The sequence below is a fragment of the Nymphalis io genome, chromosome 18 (genome assembly GCF_905147045.1).
Source record: "Nymphalis io chromosome 18, ilAglIoxx1.1, whole genome shotgun sequence".
NCBI lineage: Eukaryota > Metazoa > Arthropoda > Insecta > Lepidoptera > Nymphalidae > Nymphalis > Nymphalis io.
The window spans coordinates 5,806,905-5,828,224 of NC_065905.1; the positions used below are offsets into that span (position 1 = coordinate 5,806,905).

Sequence of the window (21,320 nt, forward strand, 5' to 3'; positions counted from 1 at the left end):
GACAATTTTCTCACCGACTAAATTAACATAATTTAATCATATCTCGAAAAAAGTATACAACAGATAAATAACAACAAAATAACCTTGCCTGCCCTGAAATTATAAAAATAATATTCAAGTTATACAATATACTCGTAATATAAATCAAAATATAATTATTATAGTATATAATTATTTCAGATTGAGTAATTCATGAGTTGGGACTTAACTAAAAATAATATGACAGTTATATTGCTAGGCGTGTATTCACTCATTGTTTTCTGAATTCCCGTTAAATTGCCATATATGTCATGTTTGGTTAATTATAATGTGTATTGTTATCATTAATAGCCTTTGGTCCCGTTTATCTTTTAATATAGGTATTCATTTCAGTAAGGGCATCCGGCAAAGATCCAACTCATACATAGCCATTTGGCGTACTGACACATAACACCTAATCACTTAGATATTTCTAATCAAAGACATTAAGATACTCCCATAGACTTTTACTACTTTTAAACTAGTTTGTTAATATGAACTAGCGGCAGTTGCGTACTTTTTTTTATAGAATAGGAAGGCGGACGAGAATATGGGCCACCTGATGGTAAGTGGTCACCAATGCCCATAAACATTGGCATTGTAAGAAATGTTAACCATCACTTACATCACCAATGCGCCACCAACCTTGGGAACTAAGATGTTATGTCCCTTGTGCCTGTAGTTACACTGGCTCACTCACCCTTCAAACCGGAACACAATACCAAGTACTGCTGTTTTACGGTAGACTATTTAGTAATATTTTAAGATTTGGTGCCCGCGAGCACAAAAAAAAATTCGCCCCTTAAGGTCCATTGAAAGTAGGTAATTAGGTGATGTTAGTTCTTCAATTTCCTTTAGAAAAGTCAAATCAAAGAGTAACAAAAAATGGGTAACGATTATGAAAGGGGCTGTCCCTACACGACCTGTCCCGGGCATGTGCCCTTACCTCTTGGCCATAGAGTAAACACGCTACCTGGCGGGTACATCATTGTAACACAATTCAAATATTTCCAAGACAATATTTCTTACTTCACGTGCGGTCTGAGTTGAACGGTCAGATATTAGTCACGGTTGAGTGCGTAGATATATTTTTAATGTAACAAAAGTGAGTGCGACCAGAAAAGATAGACTAGAGATGCGAATATACAAATAAATTGCCGGTTTCATTTACGTAAATAGGTACCTAACTATTGTTTATTTTTTACGGTTTTATATGCGTTTACCTCGTGGAATTCTCATTTCAGCCAAGTCATTTAAATTGCGCGTATTGTACGAGAATTTAAATATATAGTAATGGTTATATAGAAAGCGTAGCTGATTGGAATTATTAATTGTGTAAGGCATATATCAACCAGTAAAAAGCAGTAAATTGTCTATGGGAAAATCTTAATGTCCCTGATTACGAATATCTAGGTATATTATTTGAAAATACGCCAGAATTAATAGTGATAATTATACAAATTGAAACTCATAGCAGATCAAATGAAATGTACAGACATATAGACAACATTAATATATAAAATTGTTGACTATTTGGATTATTTTCTGAAGTTAATAAGTATAATACCAACCCCACCTATACAACCTACGCATCATAGAACAAAATAATCTCTATATACTTGGCAAAAATAAAACTAAAATTTCAAACCTTTTTTAACCACTAAACATAAACAAACATTAGAGCAAATAAAACGTGGTATTGACAATAGGTATTATTATATTATACTAGCTAGCCGTCCCGATTTCACAGGTGTTGAATCTACGTAAAACTTTTATAACGTAATACCTATAATTCTATTGAGTTACGCGGGGAACGCCAGTAAAACTCACAGTCGGCATGATTTTTTCCGATATCTTTAACATTGTCAGATTTAAGCCAATCTATATAAAAGCATTAACGAATTAATTATACATGTAAACCGTCCTCATGAATGAGTCCGTCCATTGGTGAAAATCGTATGAGAATCAGTTCAGTAGCTTTTACGTTTATCGCGTTCAGACAGACAGACAAACAGACACAGTATTAGACCGATATTGTCACTAAATATTATAAAACAATGTGCCCCCGACATTGTTTTATAATATTTAGTGACAATATCGGTAATTGTTCAAAATTAGTGATGGTGATATCAGTACAGTACAGTACCTCCCTACAGTCTGTGCAGGCCTCCTCTCCCTTTTTGAGAAGGTTTAGAGCTTATTCCACCACGCTCCGGCTTGGTAGAATACACATGTGACATAATTTAAATGAAATTAGACACATGCAGGTTTCCTCACGATTTTTTCCTTCACCGTCAAGCACGAGATGAATTATAATCACAAATTAAGCATATGAAAATTTAGTGGTGCTTGCCCGGGCTTGAACCCACTATCATCGGTTAAGATTCACGCGTTCTAACCACTAGTCCATCTATAAATAATACATATTTTAATATATTATATATATTTTAAAATAAATGTGCATATTATTTTTGTTAATAATAACTTAAAACCTTTTTGATTTAATTATTCGTCAATTCATTTCTGTAGTTTTTTTTTGTTATTTAGTAACAGCGATGATAAAAAATATCATATTTACTCAAACTATTTCGGTCATTATCTCAAATGCAACAGCTATTATGTAACACATACATTTTATTGAAATAATGTTTTTCAGAAAATAATACGTAATAAGATTGTGAAAACTATAAAGTGAAAATGTGTGAAATATATTTATATATAAACTATTTACATTTGCGGCCTATTTAATGTATCTTGAATATTATTCATAAGTATTATTTGTCTAACGATGTGGTATTTTGTCAGTTGATGTTTTTATATATATGTAAACATTTATCATAATTTAATCACAGTTTTTTTAATTGTGTGTTCCTAATGAATTTTAAATTAGTTGGTTACATTTCATGATTCATTTCCGGAATTTTAATATGAAATACTTAATGAGTGGGACTTACTAAGAACGCTAAAATGAGAAGGCACTATTTAATGAAACAAGTGAGGTATGTAGACTTGCAGATTTGTTCCAATCTTAGGAATAAAGATTTTCTTCAAATTGATTATTTAAAGGATTGAAAGTAACGTCTAAATTTTTTTATCGATCGGTGAAAACAAGGCGTTAGGTACCTAAATATAAATAATTACGAATATACAACCTTTTCTTTTTGAAGCCAGCTAAAATAAATGCAATTACTTACTTGTAATTAGTATATATTACGGGAAAAGTCACAAAGAATTATTATAGATTTTAATTTTAAGGAATATATTGCTCGACAGACTAACCTTTTTCATATTGCTTCACTATTTCACTTACTTCACCAAAACTTTTTATTTGATTGTTGTTGTATAGTTACTGATAGTATTTAGAAAAAAATAATAACTTGAATAATTTTTACATATTAAAAATATTTTTAATAAAGTAAAATAACGCGAAATTAATTGAGCCACTGTTTCGAAATAAAACTCCCGCGTAAACAAATGCCGTAGTTTACATTTCGCTGGCCGACGAGTTCCCACCACAAAAGGAAAAAGCGCACTGATACAACAATAACGCGCGCTATGATTTTACTATTTACCGCTTAATATTCATGCCGATACGAGCAGATTCGTATAAAAAATGCATGATATGTTAATATATGTCAAACATTCATCATTATAGTAATGTTATTTATAAATATAATTAAAAAAATATGTAAGTAGGTATTTAGAATTTTTATTTATTCAACTATTTACCACATGACATAATTTAAAATAAGTCAAAAGAAAGAAACATAAAAATATAAGCATCATAAAAGCCGCTATCGCTTACTAGCTATTTCTTCCAGACAGCCTTTGGGTTAGAACTTAAAAATTGAGATCTGGGTGGGTAGTTTAATTATTTAACCATACGTGAACACTACAAATTTTATTAAATAAAAAAAATACGGTAGACTGTAGTAAATAAATATACAATTCCACATACAGTCAATGCATAGTATAAAATAGAATTATTTTAAACAAATATTAACTATAACGATTTGATCATAAAAAAAAATCTGAGCAGAATAGTAGTGTTACCTGTTCGTTGGTCTAGTAACTAGCCTTATAGGGCTGTAGATCCGGATATTCTGGATTCAAACCCCGGCCAATAAAAAGGTATTGGGTTTTTATATCGAGAAATTCTCGTTGCTACTAAGACTTGGGAGAGTTTGGAAGTTGGCAGTATTAGCAACCCCGTGGTGCAGCGGCGCGAAAAGCCGTTTGCGCACCTGATCTCTCTTTGTGTTAGTTTGCTCTTCTATCGGATTATGAGATTGAGCACCAGCACAAGATATCTATTAAAAGTAATATCTATACTCGTACATATCCCATTGAGAAACGCAGCCGTGAGGGAAGTCGGTCAGGTAAACATCATCATAATTTGGAGTCGATCGATGAGTCTAATTTATTAAAATTTTATTGAGAATTAATTGTAACAACTTACGGTTTTTGATGCAAGAAAGTGTCACGGTAACATGCGCAAACGATCACGTAACGTCCCTCGTTAAGATGGAAAGGGTACCGTTGGTTTTTTAGTGGGTATTCCGATGTTCGGGGTGCACTCGGCGCCTTGGACACCGGCGAGCCCCACATACCCCCCACTGTTTCCGTGGGAGGGAAGGGAAAACAGGGAAAAAGGGAGTGATACAGTGTTATAAAATCGATGATGTCAGGTTTAATTATCAATGACAAAGGGAAGAACGCTAATATACTGCTGATCAAAGGCCTCCTTCCCTTTTGAAGTACGGTTTGGAGTTTATTATACTGATTAATGGATACATATATCACAGACTAGCGGCCCGCACTACTTTATCTGGGTTGAACAATTATCTATCTTGGTAGATATTACGTAGTCATCATTAATTTTAAAACTAACTAATTACAGGAATTGTTCGAAAAAGTCACCGACGAACACTCCCATAATTTTGTCTTAGCTTCTTATGTCTCTTAGAGTTCTGTCTACGTCTTCTGTGTGTGACCTCATCGTACATTCGTGCCACATTATGAAATAAACTCTGTTTTGTCTGTTTGTGTAAATAATGGCATATAGGCCATCTTATGCTAAGAGGTCACCACCACCTATACACCTTGGCACAATAAGAAATACTGTTACTCGCTGATACTTTAGCTTTCTTTTGGTGCAAGATTTTTTAAATCGATTTAGTAGTTTTTGAGTTTATCATTACAAACAGACATACAAAAAATCAAATTTTATCTTTTATATATATTATATTATTATTATTATACATATATAGTATATAGAAGTATAGATATAGACTTACATCCGTCATTTTCAGGTTTCCTCACAAGTTGTCCTTCACCGCCGAACACCAGATTTAAATAATCTCGTTCGTCTATTTATTACATAACACTCATTGGTACTTGCCCAGGTCTGAACTCGTTATTTTTGATTAGCATTCACGTGGTCTAACCACTGGACCATCTCGATTCTTAAGCTCAACATGACTTGTGGTTTTTTTTTTCTGTACAAGTAATAAATTTATTACGAAACGATATTCATAGTTTTATATGAAACGCACGTCATCCTTGTTCAGATGACAGAAGTTATTATTACCTTTTAATTTAACAACGCTTTGTACTTCATTTGAATACCACATAAACATAAATCCTATTTTTTATGATTGCAATCTTTTCATTATTTATTATCTACATTACGTAGTAATACCATAATTATCTTATTCTTTAAATATATTTACCTACAATTTTGCGAAAGGACATACGAAGGTGTTTTATTTCTACAATATAGTTTTATATATAATATTAGACTATTTACTTTAATTGCGTAAATTAAATAATGGATTCATTGTTTTTTTTTTTCATGATATCGATTCGTATAACTCACACTTATGTCATTTCTGACGTGTTGATCGTCTATTCTATTGGCGATTTATTAATTATTATAGCATTTGGGGAATTTCCTACTTATATAATTGATTTATTTTACTAAGAAATAACAGGAAATTTTCTCTTTTATTTTCAGAAATTTTGCGTCATGGGGTTGATTAAACAATATACCTATATTGACAAATTGTCTAAGTATTCTCGAAATTAGCTTTTGTCCAAATTATTAAAATCAATACGCTAATTGTTGATCACGTTATAAATCAAGTATGACATTTGTATATAATTATTATTATAAGCAATATCAATAATCTATATTAAAAATATAATTTATTATTGAATGGGTTCATTTTTCGTTTACCAACAGGGCAATCTGTAGGCATTCTCACCATTCCACTGTCATGAATTGTACAGACGCTATTTTTAATTTTGTTTTGTATGTATGTACTTAAAGGCCCTTATGTAAATAGATGTTATTTGATCTTTAAAATATTTTTTGTAACCCTTAGGTAGCCTTGTATATGTATTAAGGTATAATATTGTAATATGTATAATTAGTAATTAAAGGAAAAATAACAGCCATTTCAATAATCTGTTATCTATGAAACCGTTTATTGATCTTGACAACAATAACGTGCAACAGATGCATAATATATTACTGATCTTAGACTACAACTATAACTTGCGTTACCCAAGCTCAATAGCTGAATAATAATGGTATAATTAATCACGAACACGTGTGCTATTTGTTAAAATATTAATGGTTCCAACGAATATAACGTAGGTTACATATCAATATATCATTTTCAATTGAGTCTAGGTATACATAGATTTATATATTAGATATATATACAGATTTAAATAAACGGAAATTTGTATAAACTATTTATTATTTATCATTCAATTTTAAACATTTATCAGATACGTCAATAAAACCTTATTTAACAAGAGTAAAATAAAAATGTTCACATAAATTGTGCGATAGGATGATTTGAGATTTTACGTCAGTAATTTTGTTTTGGTTTCCTTTAAATCTCAAATATCAAGCAAAACAATGATGCGCAATACGTTCCCACGACGTTTTGAAATGAAACAAATAAAAACGGTGAATGATATCAACATTGTACGTTGAAATTGAATAATGACACGTCATTACAGAAGAAAAAAAATGTAATAGTATAAACAAAATAAATTACGATATCCATATAATCTGGCGACATTATGGTTTAAAGCAACATATTACCTGTCTTGTAGATATAATAATAAATATAAATAATAAATATCCTGGGACATTATTTACACACGGACATTTGATCCCAAACTAAGCAGAGCTTGTACTATGGAAACCAGACAATTGATATTTTTTTTTTTTTTACTATATACTACATATACTACTTTTCTTTTGTAAATACATTCTTATATAGATAATTACACCCAAACTCAGGACAAACAGACATATTCATGCACACAAATGTCTGTCCTGGGTGGGAACCACAACCTTCGGCGTAAAAGGCAAGTATCTACCAACCAAGAAAACCGGCCCGTCAAAGATAGAAACGCGTTTTATTATATTGACCAAAGAGTATCTTATTATTATTATTATTATTTAGTCCTACTTTTTCTTGTGCACTGCACATCAACTCATGCGACAGACAATGAACGAGGTTTAAATATAATTAAAATATAAAAAGAAACTATTGATTTTTGCTATTATATTAAGGTAATAGATAACTTTCTCGAAATAGTTATTTAATTAGAAAAATGTATTTAAAAATTACAGTTTAAAAAACGAATAAACACGCTTTTGGCATTAACGCATTATAAAGTTCAAGACAATGTATATTTACTTTTATTTGTACTGTGTGTATTATCTTTACACATTAAATTATTTAAAAAAAAGGTAGGTGCTTACTTCAGAAATGTCGTGGACGTGGGTGGACTTCCAATTACACGGGAATCACGTGGTAAAAAATAGTTATTTATTTTACGTTCAACAAGCAACCCAATTTTATTTAATATAAGGAAAATATCGAAGGGATTCCTATCGTGTAGTCTGTACGTGTAATACTTTGTCCTTCCCCATTACCTATGGCTTTAATTTATTCTATTATCACATAAGATATATATTTTTATCAATAATATTATATCTAAAATTATACTTTATAATATACTCTAAATGACGACACTAACCTTGAAATAAGTACTTACTACCTGCAATAAAAATATACGTAGATAAGTCAGGTAAGGAAAGAACATCAGGAAAAACTAGGATTATGAATAAAAAGTAAAACAGCTTGTGAATGTACCACAGCTGGCCTCCCCAATGCGTGTTGGTGGAATACCCATGTGGCAGAATTTCAGTGAAATTAGACACATGCAGGTTTCCTCAGAATATTTTCCTTCACCGTCAAGCACGAGATGAATTATAAACATAAATTAAGCACATGAAAATTCAGTGGCTTACCCGGGTTTAAACCCACGATGATCGTGGGTTTAAACCCTGTAAAGAATCACACGTTCTAAACACTGGGCCTCGGCTTTTACTAAAAAATAATAATAATATATAATATTTCGAACAATGAAATTAGCTAGAATTTATATCAAGGTAATGAGAATGAGAAAACCAAACAAAGATCAAAAATTGTTGAGTAACGAAGTTTGGGGGTTCAAAGCTGATCAAGCAGTTTTCTTGTGCTTAATTACTGTATAATTCGTCACGTGCTTTACGGAAAACTCTCTTAAGGAAAACATCACGACAAAACTTGCATATGCTAGATGAAATTATGCCACACGTGTAGTTTCAGAGCACTGAGACTGACTGTTACTTTTTTTTACCAGACAACCACTACGTTTTTTGGATATCCAAGCTAGAAAAATATATTATATAACATATAGCCAAAAGTATTAACCGACATACTTGTCAGTAACATAACAGCAATAAAAATTTAGAAAATAAGATTTATTATAATTGAATCAAACATAAATTTAATCACTCTACATTTTAAATAGCACAGATTAAATACGCGAAAGACAAGTACGGTACAGTATCAAATTTCAATGTATCGACGGCGACAGGACGTAATGTAAATACTGTAAACTGCACTAAGTTATAACCGAATTAAATAATTCTTTTTGATTTAAGTTCTTTCCGAGATCCTTGAACTTCACAAGCAACGCTCTCTGGAACGGAATAATAAAAAGCAATATTAACAATGCCTTGAAAAACTCATCGATGTCATATTAAAGCAAACCGGATACAAATCGATAGAAGTATGAAAATGATTGCTAGAATAAGTACTCTAGCAAATGAAAGAGGACGAATAATCTTCAAAAATATTTTTTGTTGCATGAGATGAGTCCTGACGAAAGGTGCAGCGCTCATTTTTAAAACTAAAGTCATGTACAAAACTGCTATACTGATCGAGGAAGCTCATTTCGCATAGTATAAAATTATGCTCTACAGATGAAAGTGATATCACATAAAACCAGTTTCGTTTTATGCGTGGCCGTGAACGACAAACGCTATTTTCACACATCGCTAAGTGAAATTACGAGACGAGTACACAGAATCATGCATGCATCATTATTGTGTTTGTTGACATCGAAATTAGGCATGATCGATTCTTCCGTGATATTGTAGTGATATCGTATGTCACCAAAGAGAAAGGAGAAGAGACAGGGAAATATGTGTAGCTATTTGGAGCGATGGACACAAAATCGACCCTATATCAAATCTGTATCAAATTGCCATATTATTTTTCTTACGAAAATAATATGATATATTAAAAGGACTACGAAACTTATGCAAACGTTTATTAGAATCATATTAAATGCAACAAAAGCATTTGCATAGCATTTATATTCCACTGCACGATATAAGTGGCTGTGGAATAAATCCGCCTTCAGAAATTTGTTTTTTAGGAATTCATCACTGGTTTGCATCATAGTGCTTGTGATGATAGGTTTGAGGTTCAGGACAGATTGAAAAGTTTTCACCAAAAAAGAATAAGATTCGCTTGAAAAACATAACCAATACTGTTCATATGCTGTACGGCTCGACCATAATTTCAGTTTTTCTCCGATAGCACTCCGTTCTTAGCTGCTCCGCTTTTCAGTACCTCGGTTTACTCATTTCACTTCATCACGGTTCAAAACACGATTCAGGGCAGACGGTTAATGAATTATGACGAAAAAGGTAAATTGATAAATAAAAATAGGTACATGAAAAATATTATTAAAACGAAACCGTATAAAAAATAATATTGACAAAGACATTGAAATAAATATTTACATATATGCGGTCTTGACATGATTAAGACATTCGCACTTAAATATTATAATTTGCGCTTATCTTTCGACTTTTTAAAATAGGGATGCAGCAATTTGACTTACGAATACTTTGTCGATTTTAAGAAATTGAAATGAATTTACTTTAACGTAATTATTCAAGAGATTTAATTATACAGACTAGGATTGTTGGTTTATAGGCAAAGATTTAAGAGATAAAAGGTGATAGTATTAAAATTAAGCTTTATAAGCACTCTAACAATTAACCGGTATGCTTGGATTTGATTTATATTTGTCTACCTCCATAATATATTCCTTTGCTGTTTTATAAGAAAAAACAAAGACTGGATTTTATTAAAACAAAAATATTTGACATATTTTCAAGTAGTGTGAATACGTAATCTTGATACTGAGATTTTTTGAAACGAAATGTATTCTATTAGAAACGCATTCATCGATGCCGTATCTTCTAAAAATACTCATTAGTTCAATTATATCATCCGTTCCAACTAACTTTGAAAGTATAAGATCGCCGAGTTTGCTAAATAGAATGTTATTATACCTTTATACGATTTATTAAAATTTGAAGATAAACAATCTTAGTTTCACTGTATTTTTTATGTATCTTAGTGTTTTCTTTTCCATTTTCGTTTTACTAAAATATACAATTGTGAATCGTATTTGGTTGGTTAAAAAGTACATCAGCGTTAGTATTCATTTCACACACCTACTTGCACTCGAGTCTTATTTTGGATATCGACTTCCGTTTAGAAGTATAAAAATCGGGAATGTCGCTGTTAACAATATGAAATATACTCACGTATAAAATAAGTATCACGGTAAGTTGATAATTGTTTTGCAGATTCTTAGCTAAAATTTATCCTTGCATTAGCCACAGTTCAATGTAAATACAACTGTTTACAGTGCATAATAAATAAATGAGCACGTATTTACTATTAATTTTAATTATTAATACGTAGAATTACTTACCTAGTTCATCCCATGAGAAATACGCGAACGATCTTATTTTATCTTTTAATTAGTTCCACGTCCAATGGTCACATTGAAACACAATATGGTTTTTTAAAGAACGATTAAAGTACACGCGTTATTATGATTTGCTTGTTCAAAACGAATTATTAAAGGTATTATTAAACGAATTATTACTGCACTTTCGTGCGTTATGGTTATATACATTTGATCATTAGGAAACGGCGCGCACGACTAACGTAACGAAGAAACATCATTGAACGTACATAGCTTGACCTTAAATACAGGGCTGGGATAGCTCAATTAACTTCCTTACCCTTTAAATAAGACAGCGTAACACATAACAACATAGTGTACACATAATTATGTCGATATAAAATTAACGTATAATAACTCAGTTAATAGCATTCGAAGTATTTCTTTCGTATCCTTCTTATTAAATTGACATTTAAAAAATTTATAATATTCATTTAATATGAATAACATTAAAATAAAACTAGTATTAAATAACATATTTACTGACATTTACTAAATAAAGTGATCTAATGGCCTAGGTTATTAGGCTCTTGGACTGATTTGGTAAATTAAAAAAAAACGATCAATATACAAAATGACTACTTAGGAGATTAGCATGTTTCAATAATTTAAAATCGTTAAATACTTTATGAATATTAAAAATAAATTAACTAAACTAATAAAGTATAAGTATAATACGCAGTTTTAGTTGAATATATTTTTTTAATATAGCACAAATCTGTGGCATCAAACAATATTTGTAAACAAAGGAGTACGCAAAATTGCATTATATTTTGGATTGGTTAAATTTATCTCTTCTATTAGATTAAGGTATGTATGTACAAAAAAATCTTGGTTTACTGTTAAAAATTTTTATACTAACGCGACGGTGAAAGTATTGAAAGAATTTCAAAGATAGTTTGACGTATATCCTGGATAATCAACAATACATAACATGTTCTTACAAATCTATTTCACTTACATAAAATTGCCCGACCATATAAAACATATGAATATAATCAAATCGCGAGTATTATAAGGAAATAATAAAATTTATAATTCTCGTCAACCCTTAATACTAATGTTTACTAGAAAAAGTTAATTATACGTTAAATGCTTAAGTTAATGTTTGAATAAGAACGAGATAGCATTGTCTCGTTTGTGGTACATTTTACCTACTGGTTGGTTGTTATCTTTAACCGACTTTAAATGACCTAGATCAACCAATATCGATATTACTAAGGCTCTTCCGGGATAACGGCAATAACCATTAGGAATGGTTAGGTCAACCAGTATGCGTCATATTAGTTTGAACGCGTTTCCGTAAATATTTATTGGTAACTATATTGTTTTATTACGCTCCTAATTTTAATGCCGGTCGTCAATCACACCAAAATCGCAACCACTTCGTACGTTCCAGTGAAATAAGAAATTTATTTATTTGATTATTTATTTATTTTTTGCCTTATCGGGTCCAATCTAAACTTATACACACACAAAATAAAAAATATAAATATATAATAAAATCAAAATCGGTCTAGCTGTTTAGGAGTTCAGTGTCAAAAACATGTCCAGAAGAATTATATATAATAAAATATTTAAAAATAATAACAACGACCAACTTGGAAGTGCTAAGTAAAGTGTTTACGTTTCCATGATCTCAAAATAAAAAAAACAGAAAAAAGTGCCATACAAGTACAAATTAAGTAAAACAATAGCATTGTTTTGCCAATAACTACTAGTTGTATTAATCAGTTCAATATAAAATAATAGCAACAGTCTGCACTCCACACGTCAACGCACAAGCGGAGACTTGTTAATCAAAACGTACACTAAGCGACATATTAAAAGAATCTCTATTACAACTACATAAGACTGATAATGATCTAATATATTTAGTTCATTGCTCTTTACACATGCATTGGATATTTTCCAATTGAAGACATAAGAATGATTTTATTTTTGTATAATCAAATTATATTGTTGATTAAATTTATTATATAAATGATGGTATTCATTTTTAAACTTGAAATGAAATTTTCTAAGTTCATTGACTTACCTCTACGTATTTTTCGGTAATGTCTCTCTCACTAAGAATTATTTTAGTATAACGTAATAATGACAGGGATGAAAGATAATGACATTTTCTTTGCAGTTTATTATATGTTAATTGTTTATATTATAGGTAAATTGTACTTACATTATCTGGTATTTCCAACATTTTTGCTAAGTAAAATATTAGCATCATCGTCGAAATGCAGCTCTATCTGCAATAAAAACAAACAATACTCTAAAATATTGTCACTATGACAGGGTTCATTAAAAGATAACAAATAAAATCACAAAGATTATTTACAAACATTTGCCGACTATCATCGACGCCGAGATGATCGACATTTACTTAATAAGTAACGTGTCTTTTAAAATCTATTAAAGGCTTTAACAACCCAAAACAGCAAATAATAGTATATGATTATGTACTATACTTAACATTAATTGAAATCTTAATATATGATATAAAATGATTATTTTATATTTTGTTATGCCCTGTATATTGTTGCCATATATCCCGTGTTACCCATGTCCTTGGTAATTAAATATATCCTCATAGGATATACATTGTTCCTTGTTTCATTCTTGTTCTATCAAATAAAATAAAGTCTATTAAAATTTTATATTAACAATTATGTATCTAAAAATTATGTAATTAAACAAAGTCATCAGGAACATATAGAAGCTATTCAGCGATGCTTGAAATGCGTCTCACATTCCATTTATAAGCCTTTAAGCTGAAAATTTACTTCATAGTGTGGTTTGTATAATAAAATAAAGTTTTATAGTAAAAATACTTTTTTATGATATGATAAGAAAAATACTTTTGTTTGAATAACTTCAATGATTGTAGTCGTTACGTAAGAAATAGTAATATTTTAATATTAAGTGGCACAGGCAATTTTGAAGATATGATTTTTGTCATTTCATTTGTTATGCAGGTCAATGCTGCGACTGTGTTACTTTTATAATACGCCTATTAAATGCAGAATAGACTGCCCAATAAATATTTGTCAGGACTTGACCGTACAGCCGGCCGTAAATATGCGTAGTGCAGATCAATTGTAGTGAAAACTGATTAACAAAATTATATAAGTACCGCAGTAAGATATTTTTTTGTAAATATTATGTGAAAGAGCCGTCGTACGATAAAAATACTAAAGATCGAATTATTTATGGATTTGTTAAAGCATTTTTACGTTACACATTAGCGCGCTTTATTTCTGAGCATACGTTAGGAACCGTGAACTCGAGCACGTCGCATTAGCAAGTAGCAACGAATAACGATTCGCCTGGTATATTAGTTTTATCTGTACTGCACCAAAACTAGTTGGCTGGCAACCCTAACTGAGGCTTATAGTATAAATTAAACTTCTTCGATGCAAATATGTCGATTATTTTTAAGAATGACTAATAAAGAATTTATATCTTGATAACGGCTTTTGGTATTACGGTTTCACCACTTCAGCCAACTATAATATCTTAATAATTTAAATGGAGTACTTACCTAATGCATTTTTTACGCAATTAATGATGTCAAAATATGACAGTGAAATGTCAATGTCTATCAAGTATCAAGCAAGTATCAATGATCTGTTTTTATTTTTGATTTGTTTTCGTGTTGTTTATTTTTCATTGAACATTTTTCTTTGTCATAAATAACTTTTGAAATATATAACATCCAGATTTCGTTGATGGCTTTAAATATCTGCTATATAATTGTAAGTCTTTTATAATCAATTTTATTTATATATATATACACTTTATTTTGATCAGTACAAATTATTATCATTTTATTTTAAATTTATCTCATTTATTAATTTTTTATAAATGTAATCAAAATTAAGTTTGTGCACTTTGGACTTGTTCAAAAGCTAAAAAGTCATTTAATTTGTAGTGTCATAAATACAAAATACAAAAGAGAGATAAAAATATTATTATTAATTTGACAAATTGTGGTGGTGTAGTGAAATTATGATAGAAAAAACTATTCATCCATAAATTGCATGACCACTGCAGATTATCAGACTGGTATTTTAGCTTCAGAATACATTCCGGCATATACATATCCTCATTATGATAATATATTATACAAACTAATAAAATAACTTATAATGTACAATATTAAACATTTGTACAACGTGCAAGCCTGTGGGTAGTTGGCATCTCACTCATATGTTCTACCACTAAAAAGCAATAGTTAGTATTGTTGTGTTCTGGCTAAAGGGTTAGTGAGTCAGTGTAACTGCAGGCACAAGGGACACAACATCTTATTTCTTAAGGTTGGTGGCACATGCCGATGTAAGGAATGGTTAATATTTCTTACAGTGCCAACGTCTATATGGTGGTGGTGACAACTTACTTTTAGGTGAACCAAATGAATTTTACACTAATATTTCGTATCTACTGGGCATACCATCTCACCTCACAAGGTCTCTTAAACTTTTATTATAATTATCTAAAAATTTTCAAAATAAATTTTAGGGTATTACAATTGACACTGCTTATTATTTTTTGCTGCTGCTTATCTTATAATGTTTTATAAACATGTTTCAATAAAATTATCTAACTTCTTACATTATAAATACATTTCAATTAAATATTTATACATAATATTCCATTAATAAATTGCTATCTTTTATTGATTACCAATATAGGTTAAAGTTAATGATTGAAGTTAAATAAAAGTTTTTTAGGCATTTGTTGCTTTTTACGGATGACTTGCTAATAATGTTCTTTTACAATAAGGTATTCGAAAATAAAATATGAAGTGGGTTCTTTTAAAAATAAATATAAGCATTGAACTAAACATTACATTACACGGGTGATTAAGGGTAACTCTATCTGTATCTATTGTAAACTAGTTTATACATATTGAACCAACAATAAGCACAAGTATAATTTTTTATACATTAAATAAAAGGCAAATAAGATGTCATTAAACATATAATTTCCGACTACTAGGTATTATATATTTACTCTAAAGTTTAGTTATTTACCATGGTCACTTGCCATCAAGTGGCCTACCATATTATACCTTATCAATATCAATATAAAAACATTCAAAGACAAAACAGTTCACTAACCTTCTATGTGAATGTTTAAAATGGTAGTGTAATGTTTTTAGGGTTCTTGTATGTATGTGAGTTTCTTTATTCCACCATTACATTTAAATGCCTGAATACATTTGGATGTATGGAGTATTGCTAGAATCCTTACATCATCCCGTGTGACCCGTATGCCTATAAACTTTATTTTTGTAGTCGTTTTTTAGATATTCTCCTCTGTTTGTCAACAAGTTTCTTTTTTTATGTATCAATAAAAACAATCCAAAGAAATATCGAAGAAAATGTTCGAAACATGCAAATTCATATGATATGATTTCCAACCAGTTTATAATACTTTAAATATAATTTATAAATTTATTACACATTAATGATTTGTTCAGTGAATTCTTTATGCTTCCATTCTTGATATAATATAGTAAATAATTCAAAAGAAAAACGATAATAGTTTAACAAGAAGAAATATAATAATTTTCCTTTATCTCAAGTGTCAAAGTTATTTATTACAGTAATAAGAAACACTTCTATTAATAACATTTGATTAGCTTAAATAAACTCTATTCCAGTTCACAGTAATATGGTCAAACTTGTAAAACATACGGAAGGGCCAACGAAAGTGGCCCTGCACTACTTTCTAACAGTGAGAATTGAACTAGAATCCTCTTCGAGTGCCGCAAGTGTGTCGAATCTTCCGTAAATGACGACATCAACAGAAAACTAACATACACGTGTCACACATACATCGTATATGTATCTAGTGTACGATGTTTTTGAAATGAATGTATCTAATAAAATTTGCTTATTATTTTTGGTTTTACATGTCATATTGTTAGTGAATAAATGATTGTAACTGTAGAAGGAATGATATTAACGTCCGTCACGTCAACAGCCTAAATTTTAAGCGAGTGAAACAGACTGTCAAATATTATAATATGAGATATTATATACTTAAATCTCCGAAAGGCTGCATCTTCCCGTATAAGTTTTATCTATATTGTCTTAGTAGCATTTTTCTGTTAACCACTACAAAAAAGGTCTCCTTACACCCTAATAAAATTTTTACTAATATAGGGCCTATTCAGTATTAAAACTGTGTATAGTAATTATTAAGACTAATATTTAGTAGATTAATGAGTAGTAGATATTATGAATTCAGCGTTGTAAGGGACTGGTTACTCGTATATATAAGACAAGTATTATAATTTATCCGTCCGTTCTCCGTACCTAGGTTACTCCTACTCACACTGAGTAGTCAGTTGTCAGTGCTAATTTCAATAGGTCTTACCGTACGATCCACGCCTCATTAATACGCTTTTATTAGCTTTGCTTTTAATATTGCAACAAAATTTAAATACTCTTTCTTTACCTATTTCCATAAATTCTAATTTTATTAATTCAGTCAGTTTGACAAAGCATTCTTGGCGGAAACGCGTACTGCGTTTTTAATCAAAATTAACTTGAAAAACCTGACGATAGTAGGATATGGTAATGGAAACATATTTTTGCTAACTAACCGAAAACCACCCTTATTTAGTTATTTTCGATTAACATGAACGACTTTACGTGAATGACTTTACGTTTGTAACATACATTTGAACTATATTTTTAAAAATAATTTTCTTTTTACTCTTCGAAAAATGTTTAAAATAATATCTCCAAACTGACAAGACCAAGTAATAAAATTTAAAAAATTGAAGTCTATTGGTATTATTTTATAGTATTTTTTTTACATTATTTCATAAAGAAGATATTAATATTCATAGTATTGTTTGTCTGTGTTACAAGTTACAGATGTTTTTCCCATTAAAGATAAAATTGAAGTGTTTGAATGGTGAGGTTAGTGAATTTAAGACAGACATAATTGAAGTAAAGGGTGGCTTATAATTTTTGCAATGTCTTTGTCTATAGTCTAAAATGAATACTCAACATCAGGATCAATCGCACGAGCGCCTTCCTAAAAAAATTAAAAAGAAAATGTTGTGTTGAAAATGGAATTTGTCCGGAAAATCTTTATAATGGTTATTGTAGTTACCTAGAGAGGCATGCTGAATTGCTCAAGGCTCTTCTTCAACTTGCGGCTTTTGTTTGAAATACGTAATAATTGTCCGTGGCATTATTATTATAATAAATAGCGGTATATTGAAATATTGAGACATTAATTATTATTTATCAGTGAATAAGTTATAATACATAACTTATTGATTCACTGATAAACAACAGCTTGCGTTATTGTCTTGGATATAATCCTCTGATTATTTATTTCTTAGAAAATATTATTTAACCGTTCAGCCTTATTGGTAATTTTAACCTATCCGTTTCTACGTGACTCGAGAACTTATAGGTCACTACGAATTTATAATAAAATTATTTAATAACCTTAAAACATACTGTACATTCCATATCATCATATATATAAAAAACTAAGCTGGTTCATATTCTATGTGTTGAAACTTTGTACAGTTGTTGTTATTTGTGTATGTATGTGTGAGAGAGAGCGTGTGTGCATCTCACATACACAATGTAAGTTCTTCATGATTGAGCTGATGCCAATCTGGGTATGAGCGTCGTAGGTATGCATCTTTTTTTCCCGGGAATTTTCCCACATGCCGATGCCTGGTATCTGATTATAACCGTATCAAGCCCTAAACATATCTAGACCCAGTAGTTATCATGTAATCGATATTGGCATTTATGAGAAAGTTGCAGGTCTATTACCAGAAATGTACAATTTATAGGTGGCAGTTGTTTCGTATGGGATAATTTTTAACAAGAAAATTTGGTAACATATGTCTGGTTTTAAGGTTGTATATTTAATGTACATAATAACTAATTAGCAAATAAAACGCAAACAGACAAAAATCGTTAATATTTTATATGTGTAGATAACTTAACGTACATGCTATTTTTCGCATCATCCCACATACAATGGACGCTAATTAAAGCCGTTAGCCGTTTCCTCGTGTTAATGTCATTTCTATTACCGTTGTCCCCGAACTGTAAGATACGACCTGATGTGAAATGACGAAACACTTTCAAACATGTGTTTACAATAGATAAAAAAAAATACAAGCTTTTATTTTACTTCACCTGTTATTTTGTGAGTGAAATTGCAGCTGAATTTTTGTATAGGTAGCCTTTTTGTGCTGAATAGAACAAAAAACTATGTATCGTAATTTGTTCGTAATTACTGCCATATAAAAGTTTGTTCATTTTAACTCGGTGGTATAGCTTTGTGCAAGCCAATCTGGGTAGGTACTGTCCACTCATCAGATATTCGGCCGCTAAATAGCAATACTTAGTATAGTTGTGTTCCGGTTTGAAGGGCGAGCGAGCCAGGCACAAAGGACATAACGTCTTAGTGCTCAAGGTTTATTGGCGATGCGTGAAACAGTTAATATTTCCTATGGGTCCACTAACCACCAGTTGGCCAATCTGTTTTATATCATAAATGAGAGTCCGTATTCTACTTACGTAACAGCCAGTATATATCCCACTAGATGAATTGAAAATTGGGCGATTATTCCGCCACGTTATTCCAATGCGGGTTAGTGATACACACGTGGCAGAATTTTATCCGACACAAGCAGGCTCACGATTACCTTCAACGCCGAGTATGCAATATGTTATAAGTACATTTAAATTAAATTATTCAAATAGATTTTATTTTATTTTTCGTCCGAAAAAAATATTTTCAACTATTGCCTATATTGGTAAAGATCTTTTTTTTATAAGGATTTTAATTATAAAGGTGCAAGCCTCTATATGTATAACAAGTAATGTAATATGTCCGAATGGACAGGGAATAAATTATGAATGAACTTAGTCATTGTTATATGTCAAGATGAAATAATTATATAGTAAAGCTAAATAAATTACAACATGTCGACCGCAGCATAAGCATGAGTTTTATACAAGTTAATATTTCCGTTGTTATTTATTATAAGATAATGTACATCTATTTGCATTTACTCGCTATCTTGTCCGAGCATTTAGCGGATAATAGTGGATGCTGCTTTACCTTACTCTACGGTCGTTTTACGGGTTGCTGAATTTAAATGAGGTATATCGAGGTGTAAAGTCCGCGTTCTGGTCGATCTTGAACCTCCGTTACGGAAGAAAATAGAGATTTTTGTTTTCGAAGAGAGCAGAGTAACCACAAGACATTTGAATTGATAGTTTGGGATTCAAAAAAATGCTGGCTAGATGGGTGGAATGAAAACAAAATGCGTTTGAAACATTTTCAGCTCGATAATCGAAATCGAATCGAATCGAAATCTCGAAATATTCCAGTGTGCTGCGGGTCATTTTTTGCGGTCGTTTTGTTAATATGGATAAAAAATGAATCCAATTTTTCGATCGTGAAACTAATCAATTGAAAATTAATAGTAACCTTTGCTAGTATTTTATGTAAGAAGTCTATTAACCAAATTTTTAGGTTATCCCGGAAAGAAACAAACAAACAAACTTAACTCTTTATAATATTAGTTTTATAAATAACTTGGATTTAAATAGTTTCTTATCAAATCTATCCGTCGTATCTGGGAAACCCCATCTTAATAATTACAGTTGCAATTATCTGTAATCATATGATAGATCTCCGAGTGAAGCTTAAGACTCTTATATAAAGAAATTAGTAATTGTTACATTATGGTTATTTACTACACTAGTTCTTTTTCGCGGTCTCGTCTGTATTATTTTTCCTGTTATCATTGATTTATAAAATAAATATCGTCAATATTTCTCTATAAATTTTGTCATATATATATTGGTTTTACGTTGTTCCTAATTTGATTATCTGAATTCTTATTTGTTCAGAGAATTGAAAGAAAAACAGTTTTGAGATAATTAAAGGTTTTCTTGGGCTGAAAACATTTTCTAATAGGTACCAATAAATTCTAAGTCTAGTGTTTAATAGTTAATAGACATTAAAGTTGAGGAAACCGCGTAGTTTCCGGTTAAAAAAAATAGAGCCACTCCATTTCGATCTCATCTCAATGTTTACGGCAATTCGGCAGA

The 21,320-nt window shown here is 30.5% G+C and overlaps 2 protein-coding genes across 4 annotated transcripts in view; one reads left to right on the forward strand and one right to left on the reverse strand.

The window, feature by feature from the left end:
* The window catches only part of LOC126775288 (calcium release-activated calcium channel protein 1-like), a 58,486-nt gene that overhangs the window by 14,535 nt on the left and 22,631 nt on the right, over positions 1–21,320 (reverse strand). Inside the window, exon 1 of one of the 2 annotated variants that reach the window (XM_050497111.1) lies at positions 3,298–3,515. In XM_050497111.1, coding sequence (XP_050353068.1) covers positions 3,298–3,306 — 9 coding nt within the window. In that variant the 5' untranslated portion in view covers positions 3,307–3,515. Of the gene's footprint in view, positions 1–3,297; positions 3,516–13,387; positions 13,455–21,320 lie in introns of those variants that run through there. The other variant, XM_050497110.1, reaches the window with a different exon arrangement.
* Positions 14,811–21,320, forward strand: part of LOC126775297 (methyl-CpG-binding domain protein 4-like) — a 34,019-nt gene continuing 27,509 nt past the window's right edge. Inside the window, exon 1 of one of the 2 annotated variants that reach the window (XM_050497129.1) lies at positions 14,811–14,960. The gene's annotated coding sequence lies outside the window, so the exon portion shown is untranslated. The remainder of the gene's footprint in view (positions 14,961–21,320) is intronic. The other variant, XM_050497130.1, reaches the window with a different exon arrangement.